At 55.5% G+C, this 17,999-nt stretch overlaps 1 protein-coding gene across 1 annotated transcript in view; it reads left to right on the top strand.

The window, feature by feature from the left end:
• Positions 1-8,699: 8,699 nt before the first annotated feature.
• Positions 8,700-17,999, top strand: part of PPL (periplakin) — a 54,796-nt gene continuing 45,496 nt past the window's right edge. The window contains exon 1 of the mRNA XM_003815101.5: positions 8,700-9,066. Within this exon, the coding sequence (XP_003815149.3) occupies positions 9,005-9,066 (62 nt within the window). The 5' untranslated portion in view covers positions 8,700-9,004. The remainder of the gene's footprint in view (positions 9,067-17,999) is intronic.

Genomic DNA, 17,999 nt, shown 5'->3' with positions numbered 1-17,999 from the left:
CCAGTCTGTCCATCACTGAGTCATCCTGGCTTGGGAGGAAACGGGGCCCTGACCTCCTGACCTGGGCTGTCCTCTATCACACCTGACACCGGCCCCAAAAATGCAGCCCCACCAGTCTGGGCAGTGTGAGGTGAGGTGGGGCAGGGAGGAAGCAGGCTTGGGCGTTGGACAGAAGATGGGAGTTTTGGGGCTGGGTTGGGCAGCCTGTCCTGCCGGGATCCTGAGCCAGCAGAGCCTGTCCGGCCCCACCCAGCCCCTCTTTCTGCCCTGACAGTGTGACTTCCTCACTTAATGTACCCACCCCTGAGAGGCCTAGGGCCAGGCTTGACAAGTGGTATCCAAGATGTGTAGCAGGTTGTGTCAGAAAGTGCCCCGGGGGCTGGGCGCAGTGACTCACACCTATAATCCCAGCACTTTGGGTGGCAGAGGCAGGAGGATCATTTGAGCCCAGGAGTTTGAGACCAGCCTGGACAACATAGCGAGACCCCAACTCTACAAAAAAGTTTTTTAAATTAGCCAGGCGTGGTGGCACCCCTGTAGTCCTAGCAACTCAGGAGGCTGAGATGGGAGGATTGCTTGAGCCCAGGAGTCTGAGGCTACAGTGAGTTGTGATCATGCCACTGCACTTCAGCCTTGGTGACAGAGCAAGACCCTGTCTCAAAGAGAAGAAGAAAAAGGAATGTGGCCCAGGGTTCAAGATGAAGTGTCTGAAATCCCAAAAACCTGGATCTGCAAGATGGGCTGATGGGCTTTTCATAGTCACGGTGGACGCCAGCCATGGGTGGGGCAGAGTCGAAGAACCCTTTGCTGAGCCCACGGCTAACCCCTCAGTGGCTGGGGAGGGGAAAAACCAGGGTGGCCAGGGGCTCAGAGCAACCGCTATTTAACTACCGGTTGGGAGCTATTTCAATATTTTGATAACACACAGGGCTGTACAGGTGCATTCAGGAGAGAGCCAGGAGGCGGTCATCGGAGCAGCGGCTCCCTGGGCCGGCAGGAGGGCGGGGCTGCCTGGCAGGCAGGGAGAAGTGGCATTCTGCCAGGGGGCCCGGGCGGGTAGGGGCCTGAGGCACATTCTCAGGGGATGACTCAGGGGCAGGCAGAGCATGACTCACCGTAGACCCTCTCCTGCTCCAGCTGCCAGGGCCTGGCCTCCCCTCTGGCCCCAGGAGAACTGTGGGGAGCTCACAGGGCCCCCAGCCCAGAGCTGAGCGTGAGTCAGCCCATGTGGGCTGGAGGGCCAGCACAATTTTCCACTCCTTGAATTGTCCTGTAAGAAAAGTAAACACATGTTACAAAACAGGGGTGAAGCTGGGCCAGCCCCCTCCTGTCCCCTCGGAGCAGGGACAGGAGCAGGGCCTTCATGCCAGGGGCTGTGCACACATCCCTGCCCACCGGCTCTTCCCAATTTTACAGATGGGGAAACTGAGGTCTAGAGAGGTTAAGAGAGCCACCTGCCCAAGGTCACATGGCTAAGGTGTGAGGTGGAGCCAAGTTTCAAACCCAGGTTTCAGGCTGTGGGCAGACCAGGGCCGGAGTTACTGCAACATCTATTTCTGTTCACAGCCGTGTTTCTCAGGGTGGCCCCAAACTCACCTGCCTCAGCATCCCACGGAGTAGGTGTTTGTTAAAATGCAGATTCCTGGCTGGGCACGGTGGCTCATGCCTATAATACCAGCACTTTGGGAGGCTGAGGCTGGTGGATCATTTGAGGTCAGGAGTTTGATACCAGCCTGGCCAACAGGGTGAAACCCCATCTCTACTAAAAATACAAAAATTAGCCAGGTGTGGTGGTGCATGCCTGTAATCCCAGCTACTCAGGAGGCTGAGGCAGGGGAACTGCTTGAGCCTGGGAGGCGGATGTTGCAGTGAGCCGAGATTGTACCACTGCACTCCAGTTTAGGCAAGAGAGTGAGACCCTGTCTCAAAAAAAATGCAGATTCCTTGGTGGCTCATGCCTGTAATCCCAGCACTTTGGGAGGCTGAGGCAAGAGATTGACTTGAGCCCAGGCATTCAAGACCAGCCTGGGTAACACAGCAAGACCTCATCTCTATAATTAATAAATAAATAAATGCAGATTTCTCGGCCCTGCCAAGACTCACCCAACCGTAATCTCTTCCAGGGAGGGACCCTGGAATCTGCATTTGTAAATGCATCCCAAGTTGCGGTGCATACAGCCACAGATGGGAGAATGGCTGTCTCGGAGAGGGCTCGGGATGTATCCCACATGTCCCTCTGTCCCGGGCTGGGCGAATGCTGCCCCTCTTGTTTCAAACTGGTTCACAGGCGAATACCCCAAACACCTCTCCAGCTGCTAGGGCAACAGTGATGGCAAACAAGGAGGGCGGGTGTGAGCAACCCTTCCGAAGTTGGTGGCCTCCCATGAGCTGGCTGCCTGGTCTGGCTGCAGGAACACAGGTTTCAGGGTCGATGAGGGTGGCCTGGTTGCCAGGGAACAAATGGCCCTGAAGGTGCGAGCAAACTCGAGGAAAGCAAGCACCCTCCCCCACCCCGGCAGGCTGGCCCTCCACCCACAGCAACAGAGGGGATGAGTCACTTGGCAGGAGAGGGCTTCGCGGATCCAAACAAATCCCATCTGCCCAGAGGAGGATGCATGGGGTGAGAACGGATCTCCCACCCCATCCGGCCTGCCCACAAACGTGTGGTGTGTGCACGTGTGTACACATGTGCGCACACACACAGCCATGCGAGCTCCTAGCCCAGCTCCTAGAGAATGGAGAGGGGAGGGATGGTGAAGCGCCACTCAAATTCCTCCCTAAATCTGCTAATTCTACCCGCCACTCCTGGGCCAGGCTCAGCTGAGTCAGCGGGAGACCAGCCCAGCTGCCCCAAGCCCAAGCCCAGGAATTAGAACTCTGAAGAGTGGAGGGAGGCAGGGGTTCAAGAGCTTAGTCCAGGAGCAGGCTGACCCAGGTACCAGCCCAAATGGGCCCTGTGCTTCTCAGGGCCCATTTCCTTCCCTGAAAAGTAAGACAAGAGAGGCCAGGCACCGTGGCCCATGCCTGTATTCCCAGCAGTTTGGAAGGCCAAGGTGGGAGGATCACTTGAGCCCAGGAGTTCTCAACCAGCCTGGGCAACAGCAAGACCCTGTATTTACAAAAAATTTAAAAATTACCCAGGCTTCCTGGTGTGCATCTGTAGTCCCAGCTACTCAAGAGGTCGAGGTGGGAGAATCGCTTGAGTCCAGGAGGTCGAGGCTGCAGTGAACTATGATCACACCACTGCACTGCAGCCTGGGCGACAGAATGAGACCCTGTGTCTTAAAATTAATTAAAGAAAATAAGACAAGGAAGTGGCTACCTCCCAGGCAGGGAGCACTGCCCTGCTTCACCCAGTGGGGGTGGTTGGGCACGTGCCATGGTGCCTGGCACAGAGTCAGCCCTCAATAAACAAGAGGTGACATTACTATTATCAATGCCGTCACTGTTATTCAGCAGCTGAGCTAGAATTCACTGCTGACCTAGAGGTCCCTGATCTGGTTCCCTCCCGCAAACCAACTCTTAACCTTCCTAGGAGTTGTAGGGAAAGGGGATTTGGCAGGTTGGAGAAGCCCAGAGTTTTGACACTGTTTGGAGCTCCTGCAGTCACTTGTGCCCGTCAGTCCCACAAACACACAGTCTCTAGCTACAGAGAGAATTCCCTCCCCTTCGTTAGGGGCTACCTAACTGCCAGGGGACATACTGAATGCTTAACACACAGCCTTTCACCCTGTGAAGTTGATGCTAGGTTTGCGCCCACTTCCCAGATGAGGAAAACTGAGGCTCAGAGAGGCAAAATGATTTGCCCATATTCACACAACTGAAAGGGACTGAGCGGGGATTCAAACCGAGATCTGGGCCGGGCGTGGTGGCTCATGCCTGTAATCCCAGCACTTTGGGAAGCCAAGGCGGGCAGATTGCTTGAGGTCAGGAGTTAGAGAGCAGCCTGACCAACATGGCGAAACCACGTCTCTATAAAAAATACAAAAATTAGCCGGGTGTGGTTTCATGCACCTGCGGTCCCAGCTACTTGGGAGGCAGAGGCAGGAGAATCACTTGACTCCAGGAGGTAGAGGTTGCAGTGAGGCGAGTTCGTGCCACTGCACTCTAGCCTGGGCGACAGAGCAAGATTCCATCCATCTCAAAAAATAAAAAATAAAAAAATGGCCAGGCGCAGTGGCTCACACCTGTAATCCCCACACTTTGGGAGGCCAAGGCGGTGGATCACTTGAGGTCCGGAGTTCAAAACCAGCCTGACCAACATGGTGAAACCCCATCTCTACTAAAAATACAAAATTAGCTGGGCAGGGTGGCACACACCTGTAATCCCAGCTACTTGGGAGGCTGAGGTAGGAGAATGGCTGGGAGGCGAAGGTTGCAGTGAGCCAAGATCGCGCCACTGCACTCCAGCCTGAGCAACGAGAGTGAAACTCCATCTCAAAAAGAAAAGAAATTCAAACTTCTTTCTTGTCCTTTTTGGGGAGATTCAGCAACGGTTTCTCATGTATCCTTCCAGAAATTTTTTGTGCATAGACAAGCATGTTACACACCACACACTCTGTCTTTCCCTCTTTCTTTTGCACTTTGCATCTGGCACTCCACTCCATGTTAGTCTACATATGGTCTCCACATCTGCCCCTTTTCCAGCTGCAGGGTCTTCCCGGTGTAGGCAGCCCTGGTTACCGGACCATCCCCCTCCAAATAGGCAGCAGTTTCTTTACAGAGCTTCTCCATTAGCAACTGTGTTGCCAAAAGCATCCCAGGATGCACACTTAGTACAATGTCAGCAACACTGCTGCAGTGACCATCCTCGAGGCATGCTGAGCCCGGAGTAAGAGCCCACCTGTGGGGAAAGGTATGGGGAAGGAGAAAGGAGAGGGTGTCCAGGCATACGCAGACCAGGGGGCGACAGCAAGGACCGACAAGTTCCCTGGGAACCCCTCTTGGGGTGTGGGGAAGGGGTCTGTGTGCTGAGCCAGCTCCATGTTGAGTTCAGGCTTCTGCGGGTGCAAGGTGACTCCCCGCACACCTGTGTTCTGAAACCCCAGCTCCTCTCTAACACCTGCTCCCAATATCAGCTGGCTGGAGGAAGCATCCCTTCGGGGCCCTGAGATCTAGGCAAGGAAGTCACTTTTGGACGAGGGAGGGCATTGTCATGCCCTTACCTGCCAATGAGAAATGCCCACCTGGGGGCGGCACCCGAAACTGAGCCAGGCAGAGCCGAGTTGGGGAAGGACTGGGTTTGGTGGGGAGGTCTGATCAGGGCTGTCTGCCTGAGCAGCTGGGAGGCTGCACACACTGAGGCCTCAGACCACCCAGGGAAGCTTGTCCAGATTTCAGATTCCTGGGCCCGTCCCTCTTCAGACCCCCCCAATCAGGATGTCAAGGGTCCCAGGGCCCCAGAATATGCCTTTTACAAACTCCTGTAGAGATTCTTAGGTGCAACAATGTTAGAACCACCGCCTCTCCCAGGGTCTTTCTCCCCCATATGTCCCCAGACCCCTTCAAGAAGTTCACAATTTGGCCGGCGCAGGGACTGACGCCTGCAATCCCAGCACTTTGGGAGGCCGACGCAGGTGGATTGCTTGAGCCTGTAGGAGTTCAAGACCACCCTGGGCAACATAGTAAGAGCCCATCTCTACAAAGAATTTTAAAAATTAGCCAGGCGGCCGGGTGCAGTGACTCACGCCTGTAATCCCAGAACTTTGGGAGACCAAGGCAGGCAGGTCACCTGAGGTCAAGAGTTTGAGCCATCTCTACTAAAAATACAAAATTTAGTTGGCCATGGTGGCACGTGCCTGTGATCTCAGCTACTCGGGAGGCTGAGGCAGGAGAATCCCTTGAACCAGGGAGTCGGAGGTTGCAGTGAGCCGAGATTGCACCACTGCACTCCAGCCCGGTGGTAGAGTGAGACTCCTTCTAAAAAAAATAAATTAAAGGCCGGGCGTGGTGGCTCACGCCTGTAATCCTAGCACTTTGGGAGGCCGAGGCGGGTGGATCACAAGTTCAGGAGATCAAGACCATCCTGGCTAACATGGTGAAACCCCGTCTCTACTAAAAAATACAAAAAATTAGCCAGGCGTTGTGGCGGGCGCCTGTAGTCCCAGCTACTTGGGAGGCTGAGGCAGGATAATGGCATGAACCCAGGAGGCGGAGCTTGCAGTGAGCCGAGATCATGCCACTGCACTCCAGCCTGGGCGACAGAGCAAGACTCCGTCTCAAAAAAAATTAAATAATTAATTAATTAATTAAAAAAATTTAAAAAGGCCAGGCACAGTGGCTCATACCTGTAATCCCAGCACTTTGGGAGGCTGAGGCAGGCAGATCACAAGGTCAGGAGTTCAAGACCAGCTTGGCCAACATGGCAAAACTCTGTCTCTACTAAAAATACAAAAATTAGCAGGGCGTGGTGGCAGCAGGAGAGTTGCTTGAATCCAGGAGGCAGAGGTTGCAGTGAGCCGAGAGTGTGTCATTGCACTCCAGCCTGAGCGACAAGAGCCAGACTGTCAAAAAAAAAAAATAATTAATTAAATAAAAAATTAGCCAGGCATGGTGGTGCACACCTGTGGTCCCAGCTACTTGAGAGGGAGGCTGAGAAGAGACAACGGCTTCCGTCTGGGAGGTCAAGGAAGGCTGCAGTGAGCCCTGATCACGCCACTGCACTCCAGCCGGAGCAACACAGCAAGACCCTATCTCCAAAAAAAAAGAAAGAAAAAGAAAAGTTAACGTGTTTTTGTTTTTGTTTTTGTTTTTTGACGAAGTCTCACTCTGTCGCCCAGGCTGGAGTGCAGTGGCACGATCTCAGCTCACTGTGACCTCCCAGGCTGGAGTGCAGTGGCGTGATATGAGCTCACTGCAACCTCCCCTTCCCAGTTTCAAGAGATTCTCCTGCCTCAGCTTCCCAAGTAGCTGGGACTACAGGCAGGCGCCACCACGCCCAGCTAATTTTTTATTTTTAGGAGAGACGGGGTTTCACCATGTTGGTCAGGCTGGTCTTGAACTCCTGACCTCAGGTGATCCCCCTGCCTCGACCTCTCAAAGTACTGGGATTACAGGAGTGAGCCACCGCACCCAGCCAAGTTAACATTTTTAATATGTGTCCCCTGCCCCGGGACCTGAAAGCTCCCAAAGAGAAAGCCCCTTTTGTGTTGTTCTTTTCCCTTTTCTCATCCGTGTACAACAAGCAGAGCCAGGCACACTGAGGCTGTGAGAGTGATGGGAAACATGTTGAATGAGTAAATGACTCCACTGAGCAATACATCCTCCCCCAGAAAAATGCACATTTGGACACACACATTTTGAAAGCAACTTTAGGGCTGGGTGCAGTGGCTCACACCTGAAATCCCAGCACTTTGGGAGGCCAAGGTGGGAGGACTGCTTGAGCCCAGGAATTCAAGATCAGCTTGGGCAACACAGCGAGACCCCATCTCTACAAAAAACATATATAAAGGTTTTAAAAATTAGCCAGGTGTGGTGGTGGACACCTGTGGATCCAGCTACTCGGGAAGCTGAGGTGGGAGGATTGCTTGAGCCCCAAAAGTCAAGGCTGCAGTGAGCTATGATTGTGCCAATGCACTCCAGCCTGGGCAACTGAGTCTCAAAGAAGAAAGAAAGCAAGAAAGCAAGAAAGGAAAGAGAGAGGAAGGAAGGAAGGAAGGAAGGCAGGCAGGCAGGCAGGCAGGCACAACTTTAGGAGGAATCACACCTCTATTTACGCCTAGTGATCCATTATTGGAACGTGACGCCTGTGGAGTTATCTCCTACTGCTCAAGGTCACTGCCAAGGTCTGATTTATCAATTCAAAAAATTGCAACCTCAGGCATAAATGGGTTAAGCCCACCCATAGAAGCCCCATTAAGAATAAGGTTGGCTGGGCACTGTGGCTAATATCTGTAATCCCAGCACTTTGGGAGGCTGTAGGCTGGCAGATCACTTGAGCACAGGAGTTCAAGACCAGCCTGGGCAACATGGTGAAACTCTGCCTCTACAAAAATTTTTAAAAATTAGCCAGGTGTGGTGGTGAGTGCCATCCGGGCTTCAGGTCAGATTAGGTTTCTGTCTAAGGGCAGCCTCCTCCACTGGCACACAGTCTGGGCCAGGACATGCTGGCAGAATTGTGCAACGTCGTTGTTCTGAGCCGCAATCGAGCAGCTTTTATGACCAGCTATGAAGCGCTCTTCTCGTGCCAGGGCCTGGAGTTATTGAAGTTTCAAAGGAGTTTTTGTCCACCCGAGATGGCAAGCGGAGAGCAGATTCAGGCCAGGGCACTGCGCTCAGCGCTTTGCGTGCATTACCTGCAGGGACATCCCCACAGGCCTTTCGGATGGGGTGGTGGTTATCACCGTTTGACAAAGAAGTAAACTGTGGCTGGGAGCAGTAAAACACCTTGCCCAGGAGTGTCAGCCGACCTGGGGGTGGCAGGGCTTGAACTCAGGCCGGCGCCCTCCGCAGTTCAGCCCCCTTCCCTCAATTGCCACCATCTGAGTGCAATTCGCTAGCTACTAGGGCACATGAATCCGTGCGGGTCTCTGCCGCACCTGTCTTGCGGGGCCCAGCTGGGTGTCCGCCAAAGCACCAGGAGCGCCGAGTTCCGCGGCAGCGCAGAACCAGGTGAAAGCCTCGGCCAGAGGCGCGCCGGGCCCGAGGAGGGTGGGGCTGCGAGCGCTCGCCCCGGCGGCCTTTGCGCCCCAGTGCCTGCCCGGCCTCCGGAGTCCCCCGGCTGGGGGTGGGCGGCGTCCGGCCAAGACCCAGTGTCCCCACCCCCGCGTCCAAGCCCCGCCCGCGCGGTGGCCCCTCCTCGGGAAGGTAAGCACCACCTTCTCGGGGAGCGGCCCGCAGAGCCAGTGGCCGGCGGGCGCCCCGCCCCCAGCGAGTAGGGACCCGGAGCCACTGCCGCGCCGCAGTCCGGGCTCCCCGCGCCGCCGCTCGCTCACCTGCGCTCCCGCCCGCCCCTCGGTGCGCGCCCGGCCCGCCAGCCGCCGCCGCCCGCACCCCGAGCGCCACCATGAACTCGCTCTTCAGGAAGAGAAACAAAGGCAAATACAGCCCCACTGTGCAGACCCGGAGGTGAGGAGGCGCCCACAGCTCCGCTGCGGGACGCTCTTGCGCCTGTGGGCGCACAGGACCGGGAAGACCTCCCGGGCAGTGTAGGAATGGGGGGTACGGGGGTCCAGGAACCGGGAACTGAACCCGGAGTGCGGGACTCTCGGGAACGCGGGACCGAGGCCACCCTGAAGCTGGGAAGCGCCGCCAGGTGGGAGGGGACTGGCTGGGGTCCCCGAGGGGGAGCATAACACAGGGGACTCCGGGAGCATTGCCTTGAGGGCCTAGGGCACGGGCAGCTGAGCTGGGGGTACTGGGCACCCCCGTGTCCCAGGGTCGCTCTTGCGCAGAGGGTCGCACAGGACCGGGAATAGTCACCTGGATGAGGGGGCGGAGTTTTTGGAGGACCGGGCACTCAAGGCGGGGTCGCTGCGGGCGACCCAGGAAGCTCCCTCCAGGGGGCGCCCTGAGGCAGGGAAACTGAGCTGGCGTCGGGGGGCGCTCTCCAGCGCCTCTGAGACCGCGCAAGTGTTCCTGGCGTCGGGGAGGCGAGGGATGGGTGTCCGGAGGGGGCGGGCCACCCGCCGCTGCACTTCCCGGCACCTGCCACCCTGCGCGCCAGAGCCGCGCCCGGAGGCCCTGGGGGGTGTGGGGTCGGGTCGAGGGGCACAGGGGGAGGCATCCCCTTACCTCCCCACCCTCTGGGTTCTGAGCGGAGGTTGGGCGGCTTCGGGGCCTCCTCTTCGAAGCTCGGTTTCGCAGGGGTGTGGCTCCCTGCCCCCACCCCAGCCCCGAAACTGGCGGCGTCTCTGAGCCGCGGGTTCCCAGGGAGGCCTGGGAGGGGAATGGCATGTCTTGATGTGTTTGCAGGGAGAAGCAGCCCACGTCCCTTTTGATAAGCCTAATGTGTTCACTTAATAACCGGTTTGGGGGAGCCTGGTGGAGATGCTGAGATTGACGGAGGGGGTGGGAATCCAGCCCCTGCCTTATATCCCCACTTCGGAAAATAGAGTGGGGGCTTTGGGCTAGCAAGGACCATTTTTCCAGCTTCTCGGACAAGAGGCTTCAGGCAGGTGAGGGGCCCGCACATTACATGGCTCTCCTGTCTGGGAGTTCTGCCCCCAAGCTGCTCTCATTGGGAGCCCCCACTGTGCCCTCAAGCAGCTCCTCACTTCTTCCCTAGGCAAGGAGAGGCCTCTGGGCCCAGGGCTCCCACCCAACCCCTGCAGTCCGGCCTAGGCCGACCAGTCGGACAGGTGCAGGCGGCGGGGCCCTAGCACGCTGGAGTGCGACACTCCATTCCTGGGCCTTCCAGCCCTTTCAGAAACCCCCCTGCCCTGTGATCCCACCCACCCGTATCTCCGTTTGGGCTCTTTCAAGCTCAGAGGCATTACCCACCTTTAGAGATTTCCCCACCCCTCCCCTATCTTTCACAACCCCAGAGACTGGGCAGGGCCTGCACACCCCTCCTCCATGGCTGCGTCCAGCTGGCACTCAGACCCAACCAGAGGCCCGTCCAGTCCCTGCACTGTTCCCTGGGGCATTGCACAATTGGATGCTCCGTGCCAGCCGTGGAGAACCGTTCTGTCCTCTCCACCCCAGAGACTAGACCCATCCAGTCCTTCACACATGCAGACACCCACATACCAGTGGTGGGGCCAGGCCTCGCCCCACCCTCTGCCTCCTCCCAGCCTCCCTCCTTCCTGCAGCTCTCCATCCCTGAAGGCCCCAGCTTGGACCTAACAAAAGGTTCTAATGAACCCAGACAAGCTGGGAGGGGTGCGGGCTTTCCCAGAAGCATGAGGATGAAAGGCATCCCATCCTTTATAGCTGCAGGGACTGGGAGGGTCTGGGGTGGCAAAGATTTGGGGTCCTGCCACTCTCTGTATATCTGGCCCAAGGCAGCCACCGTCTGTCCTAGGCTGATAGACATTGGTCCCAGATCTCCATTTAGACGTCTCTTTCTCCAGGAAGCCCTCCTGATTCTCTCCCCAGTCTGGGGTGAAAGACCATTCCTTTGAGCCTTGCCACCCCAGCACAGAATGAGCACAGCCACAGCCCTAAGCAGATGTCAGATGGCTCCCCGGGTGGTCTCCAAGCCCAGTGCATCCCTCTGCCCCCTCCCCTTAGTGGGGACTAGTTCGCAGACTGGATTGTGGGGTGGAGGTAGCCCTGTACCCTGTCCTCTCAAACGCATCTCTTGAACATTGCCTGATGCCTAGCTAGCCCCATAGCAAGTGTCTTGGTGGGGGGGTGGAGGGGACAGACTTGCGGCTCTAGGCTGTGGTCGCTGGTCACAGGGAGTGGATCCCCAAGTTATTCCTTCACTCTGAGTTTTCCAGGGGCCCGCTCCATTGTCTGGGGGAGGACAAAATTGCTGGTGAGATTCAGCATGGGGGGCAGTAGGAGCTCCAGCACTGAGAGCAGAATGCCTCACTGTTGATCCTGGCATCTCCACCCTGGAGCCTCTCGAAGCCTTGTTTTCCCTTTCTGCACAGCACGGGTGGTAATACTGAGTGTCTCATGCATAGGGCTGCTGGGAGGAGCAGTGCTGTAGCACACAGGAGGTGCCCGGATGAGGGTAGCAGCCCTTTGCGAGCCCAGGGGACCCAGGAGCCCCAAGTGGTGACTTTCACACCCAAGGTAGTCAGGCCTTTGGACTACAAAGTGTGGATGAGTGAACGGAACACCCCACCGAGGAAGCCACCCCTTCCAGTTTGTCTGCCTTTTAGCAGCTGAAGCTGGGGAGGGCCGGGACAGGGTGTGAACCCCGTTGCTCCCGTTGCCCGGGTTCCTAATGACAGGTGTGGGAGTTGATGTTCACACCTGAGCTAATGACAGAGTCAGGCCAGATGGTGCAGGTGACCGAGGACAGCCTCCAGCCTAGTAGAGAGGCCCTGGAGGAGACCCGCTGCCACCCTCCTGGCTGTGCGACCTCAGAGGAGCTGCTTGGCTTCTCTGAGCCTGTTTTCTCACCTGTGGGATGGGAATAAGCACGGTGCCTGCCTGGCGATATTGGCTCAGGATTAAATGAAATAATGCAGGGGAAAGGTTGTGAATGATAAGAGGCCTCAGGTAATAGCATCTGTGACGATTACAGTTATTGAGCAAATGCGGGCAAGCTAGCTGTGGTGTACCCAGGGTTAAACTTTATATCATGGTGGACAGGCTGTGCACTGCACAATTCCATAGGCACTGTTGCTGGGGTTTAGCAGGTGGTCGTGGAGGAGACGTGGACAACCTCCCTGCACTTGAGTCGCTGGCAGTCACATCAGAGAGATAAGATGGAGTTAAGCTTCAGTACATGTATGGTTACATGAGCATCGGACTGATGGGGCCAGGCAGGAGCAATGGAGCATAGAGCCTGACAGATGAGGTCTCCAACCTGGCCACTCAGATACTTTGTGACAGGCCTGAAGTGAGAGTTGTCACAGTCAGAGCACAGATGCTGGGAGGTGAGGGAGGACTTCCCAGAGGAGGCATCTGACCTGTCACGGGGTGGGATGGAGAGGCCAAGACCCAGCTCTGCAGTCAGGCTCAATTCTGCCTCTGTTTGAAAAGAAACATAGCGTCCCTGAGCCCCAGCGCTTCTGAGTTTGTTGAATGGGATTAATCTTGCCCCTCCACCCAGACCTGGGTCCCAGTAAACACCCAGCAGCCTGGCCTTGCCTAGACGGGTCTTGCAACACTGGCCCTGCCCTGATGGAGTGCTCCTGCATGGGAGGCAGGACCCCAGGCTTTGAGGGGAGAACTGGCAAAAGGGAAGCATGCTCTACTGGGAGGCACCTGGGGTACCCTGAGCCTCTTAGTGGTTAAGAACACAGTGTTTTATTAGCTGGGCATGGGGGTGGGTGCCTGTAGTCCCAGCTACTCAGGAGGCTGAAGCAGGAGAATCACTTGAACCTGGGAGGCAGAGGTTGCAGTGAGCTGAGATTCTGCTACTGCACTCCAGCCTGGGTAAAAGAGTGAGACTCTGTCTCAAAAAGAAAAAAAAAAAAAGCAAGAACACAGTGTTTGATGCTAGCTGGGCATGAGTTCAGGCCCCAGCTCTGGGTCTCTTAAGCTGTTTGATCTTGGGCAAGTCACTTAATGTCTCCGAGCCTCAGTTTCTTCATCTATGAGGTGGGGTGATAACAGCAACCCCCAGTTGGTGAGGCTGCTGCGTAGACCAAATGAGGGGATGCACATGATGGGTCCAGCCCATGACCTGGTTCAGAGCGAGTGCCCGGCAAATCATAGCAGCCAATACTAGGAAGCACACACTGCTATTAAGAGTCATGACGGGCTGGGCGCGGTAGCTCACGCCTGTAATCCCAGCACTCTGAGAGGCTAAGGCGGACGGATCACTTGAGGTCAGGAGTTCAAGACCAGCCTGGCCAACATGGTGAAATCCCATCTCTACAAAAATAAATATTAAAAATTAGCTGGGTGTGGTGGCGGAAACCTGTAATCCCAGCTACTGGGGAGGCTGAGGCAGGAGAATCACTTCAACCTGGGAGGCAGAGATTGCAGTGAGCCGAGATCACACCACTGCACTCCAGCCTGGGAGACAGAAGGAGACTCCGTCTCAAAAAAAAAAAAAAAAAAGATTCATGACTGAGCCAAGCCCAGAGCTGACCAGGGAGCTGACTCAAGCAGACACGCACATGCACCCAGCGATCAGTGTTGGTAGGAACGCCTGATCGATATGGGAGAGGACCCATGTGGGTGACAGCTTAGAGAGAGCCGCCCCGCCATTTCTCAGGCACATACTGTGAGCCCAGCAAGGCCATGGATGTTACATCTCATTCTGACAGCGGGCCTGCCATGCAGGTGGAAGTGTCCTGTTTCACAGAGGACTCACATTCACCTTGAGCTCACAGCTCACAAATGGCTGATGCTGGGAGTCCAGGGGGGCCTGGGGAAGCAAATGAGGCCTCCCCACTCGTACCTGGATCTGGCAGCATCTGTGCCTGAGGACTGCTCCAGGCCAGATGGTAGAGTCATTGGTGTTTGTGCTCACTGCCTCCACCCCCAGCAACCCCCTCTACCTCTCTTCTCTCTAGCTTTGCCCCTCCATCCCTTGCCCAGTTCTCTTGGAAGAAGGAATGAGACTGGATAAATTCGATTCAGGACAGAGCTGAGCTTACCTGGAGGAACAGCTGCTAATCATAGCATTTCAGGCATTGTCGGGGGGATCATGTGGGGAAAGGGTATTTTGGGGGAGAGACTCAGCTCCGTCCACACCCTTTAGGCAATACCCTAAGGGTGTGGTTGGGGGAGGCCCTGGGAGTAGGGGACCTGGGGGAGAAGCTGCTTTAGAGAGCTTCCAAAGCTCCTCGTCCAGGGAAGAGAACCCTGGCTTCCCAGCGTGCAGCTGCTCTCTGCTCCCGGCAGGTCTGTGCCGGTGTTACTGGCACCACCTTCCATCCTCCCAGCCTGCCTGCCCCGGCCTGTCTTGGGAGCGAATGGGGAAACGGCCTCTGGTCTTTGTTCTCCCGGCTTCTGATGGGTTACTGTGCTGCAGCCTCTGGAGCCCGGGAGGCCACCTGGTGCCCCTTTCTGCCTCCGGGTGGGACAAAGCTCTCTTCAGGTCCCAGCCCTGCCCTTCCCTACCCCAACCTATTTTTTTTAAGTGTTCTTTCTTTATTCTTTAGAGACAGGCTGTCACTGTATCACCCAGATTGGAGTGCAGTGGTGCGATCATAGCTCACTGTAGCCTTGAACTGCTGGGCTCAAGCAGTCCTCATGCCTCAGCCTCCCAAGTAGCTGGGACTACAGGTGTGCACACCACCATGCCCCGCTAATTTTTAATATTTGTAGAGATGGGTTCTCACTATATTGCCCACTGTGGTCCTGAACTCCTGGGCTCAAGTGAGCCTCTTGCCTTAGCCTCCCAAAGCACTGAGATTACAGCCATGAGCCACTGCACGCGGGCCCTTTCCCTTTAAATGGATCCCCACTTCTTCCTGCCTGCAGAGCCAGCAGCCCAGCAGGCCTCCAGTCCCTCTCCACTGTTCCTTATTCCACTCCAGTGCTCCAGTCCCTTCTCCCCATGGCAGCCAGGGAGCTCCTTACGACATAAATCTGACCATACCTCCAGCTGCTTAACCCCTGCCCCAGACATCCCTTTGCTCTTAGGCCCTGGGAGCTGGCGCCCTGCACATCAACATGTGCCTGTCACCATCTTGTTTCCACACTGTGCCCGGCCACAAGGCCTTTCCCTCTGCCATTCCTGTTGCCCAGAATGCCCCTCCCACCCCTTTTCACTGCTTCTCTTCCACTTCCAGGTTTACCTTCTGTTCCTCAGGGAAGCCCTCCCCAACCTCTCTGCTGGGGTAGATCCACCTATTCTATGGACTCCCCTTCTCCTTGGTAGCTCTTATCTCAGCAGCTATGTGACTGTGGGGTAGCCACATGTGGCTGTGTGGCTGCCTTCCCCCAGAGACTGGTGTTACACATGTGCTGAATGAATGAATGAATGAATGAATGAGGGTAAGCCATGGGGGACTGCTAAGATTCTCCCCTTCCCTCAGCATTTCAAGACAGCATACATTGCCCTGTGCTTCACACCCCAGGACCAGCAGAGCCCGGAGGTGGGGATGAATAGGGCAGGGGTTCCAGCTAGTGGAAAGGAGTGCGAGGCCCGAGCAGGCTGCCCCCTGCCCTGTCCCCATCCAGTCACCTCCTGCGTGCAGGACGGTGAGCAGAGAGTTGGCTGAGTCCGCAGCTGGCAGCAATGCGGAGTGATAGTGAGATAAAGGAGGGCCCTGACCCAGCCACACAGGCTTCTGCAGGAGAGGTCCTCCAAGCCGAACCCGGGGATCAGTTGGAGATGAGAGGATAAAGAGAGTGCAGTTGACAGAAAGAGACAGGGATGTGTGTATCCACGACCCGAAAAGGCATGACGGTGAGCAAGCAAAGCAAGTTGATGAAGGATGCAAAGATGATGCTTGCATATATACATTTTTAGAAACATACACAGAGCAATTCCACTTACTCTTCCTGAATGCAGATGTGTCTATGTATTGGAAGGCTTAGGGAACCAGGTGCAGTGGTTCACACTTGTCCCAGTGCTTTGGGAGGCCAAGGCGGGAGGATGACTTGAGGCCAGGAGTTCAAGATGAGCCTGGGCAACATAGTGAGACCCTATTTCTACCAAAAAAAAAAAAATTAGCTGGGCATGGTGGTGCATGCCTCTAGTCTTAGCTACTCAGGAGGCTGAGAGAGGAGGATCCCTGAGTCCAGGAATTCAAGACTGCAGTGAGCTGTGATTGTGCCACTGCACTCCAGCCTGGGCAACAGAGCAAGACCCTGTCTCTAAATAAATAAAATAAAACAGGTTTAGGAAGAATCAGTAAATCTAAAATTCTGCTACTCCTAAGGAGGGGGCTGAAAGGATAAAGAACAATAACATTTCACTTCCTTTTTAGAAAAATCTGCAGCAAAGATGGTACTGTGAAAACATCAAACAAACCCTGGTGGTGGGGACATGCGTGGCTGATTCTTTTCAGTACTTTTCTGTATGTCTGAGTAGATCACGAGTTTTCCAGTTTAGGTGAAGGATGGAGTAGAGAAGGCGAGCTGGCGTGGGGCACAGCTGGCGGGGGGCACAGCGTGGGAAGAGCCTGCAGGCAAGCCCTGAGTGCTGGGTCTCAGAGTCCAGTCCAGAGCAAAGTAAAAGGTCTGGGAGAGGAAGAAGAGGGGCCTCAGGAAGCAAAGGGGGCCCAGTCCTTGAAGGCAAGCAGGCAGGTTCTGGATGGGGAGACAAAAATGGAGAGTCTCTGTGAGGAAGTGAGAGGGGAGGGGACCAGAACTGGGAAAGGTATGAACACAGAAAGGCCTTGAGGTTGGGTGCTAGCTTAAAACGATCACCCTAAATTACGATTATTACATTGTCTGAGATAAATTATACCCTCAGCTCTCTTTCCAAGTGAGGCTCAGAGAGTTTGAGTGACTTGCTCCAGGACTCTCGGCAGATCTTTTTTTTTTTTTTTTTTTTTTTTTTTTTAGGTAGAGTTTCACTTTTGTTGCCCAGGCTGGAGTGAAGTGACACAATCTCAGCTCACTGCAACCTCCGCCTCCTGGGTTCAAGTGATTCTCCTGCCTCAGCCTCCCAAGTAGCTGGGATTACAGGCGCCCACCACCACGCCCGGCTATATTTTGTATTTTTAGTAGAGACGGGGTTTCACCATGTTGGCCAGGCTGGTCTCAAACACCTGACCTCAGGTGATGCACCTGCCTCGGCCTCCTAAAGTGCTGGGATTACAGGCATGAGCCACTGCTCCCGGCCAAATAGAGTTTCTTATCTGGGATTGAAGCAGGGTTGAAGCCCTGTCTCTTCTTTGTGGTACAAACTTGGAATCCTTTCCCACCCTTCGATGGGAAACAAACCATCCCCATGGCGAAGGCAGAGAAGTTGAAACCCTAAAAGGTATCAGCCTGAAATCCTAGCCCAGGCAGTGGGGGCAGCAAAAAATTCTGCAAGTTCTATTTCTCCCACAGCCCTGCGGCCTTGCAGGCTCAGCCAGCAGCTCTGGTGTGTTTTATCTTACAAAGCATGACAGAAACCCTCTGCCTAGGAAAGGATGGGCGGGGCGGCCAGGACACCCTGCCAGCCCTCTCAAAGTGTCTGGGTAAGAACTGCTGAGATGGCCGGGCACAGTGGCCCATGCCTGTAATCCCAACACTCTGGGAGGCCTGAGGTCAGGTGTTGGAGACCAGCCTGGCCAACATGGTGAAACCCCATCCCTACTAAAAATACAAAATGTATTTTGTGTTTGAGCCCAAGAGTTGAAGGCTGCAGTGAGTGAAGTGCAGCAATGCACTTCAGCCTGAATAACAGAGCAAGACTCTGCCTCAAAAAATGAAAAAGGAGGCTGGTACCCTTTCTCCAGTGGTCCTGAACCCAGAGTGACATCCTAATGCCTTGGGGCACCAACGTTGGCTTGAGCCCTGTTTATCCCCCGAGTCCAGGA

This window comes from Pan paniscus, chromosome 18 (assembly GCF_029289425.2).
Source record: "Pan paniscus chromosome 18, NHGRI_mPanPan1-v2.0_pri, whole genome shotgun sequence".
Taxonomy (NCBI): domain Eukaryota; kingdom Metazoa; phylum Chordata; class Mammalia; order Primates; family Hominidae; genus Pan; species Pan paniscus.
Note: the sequence above shows the minus strand (reverse complement) of the source record. Positions and strands in the feature narration are given on the sequence as shown.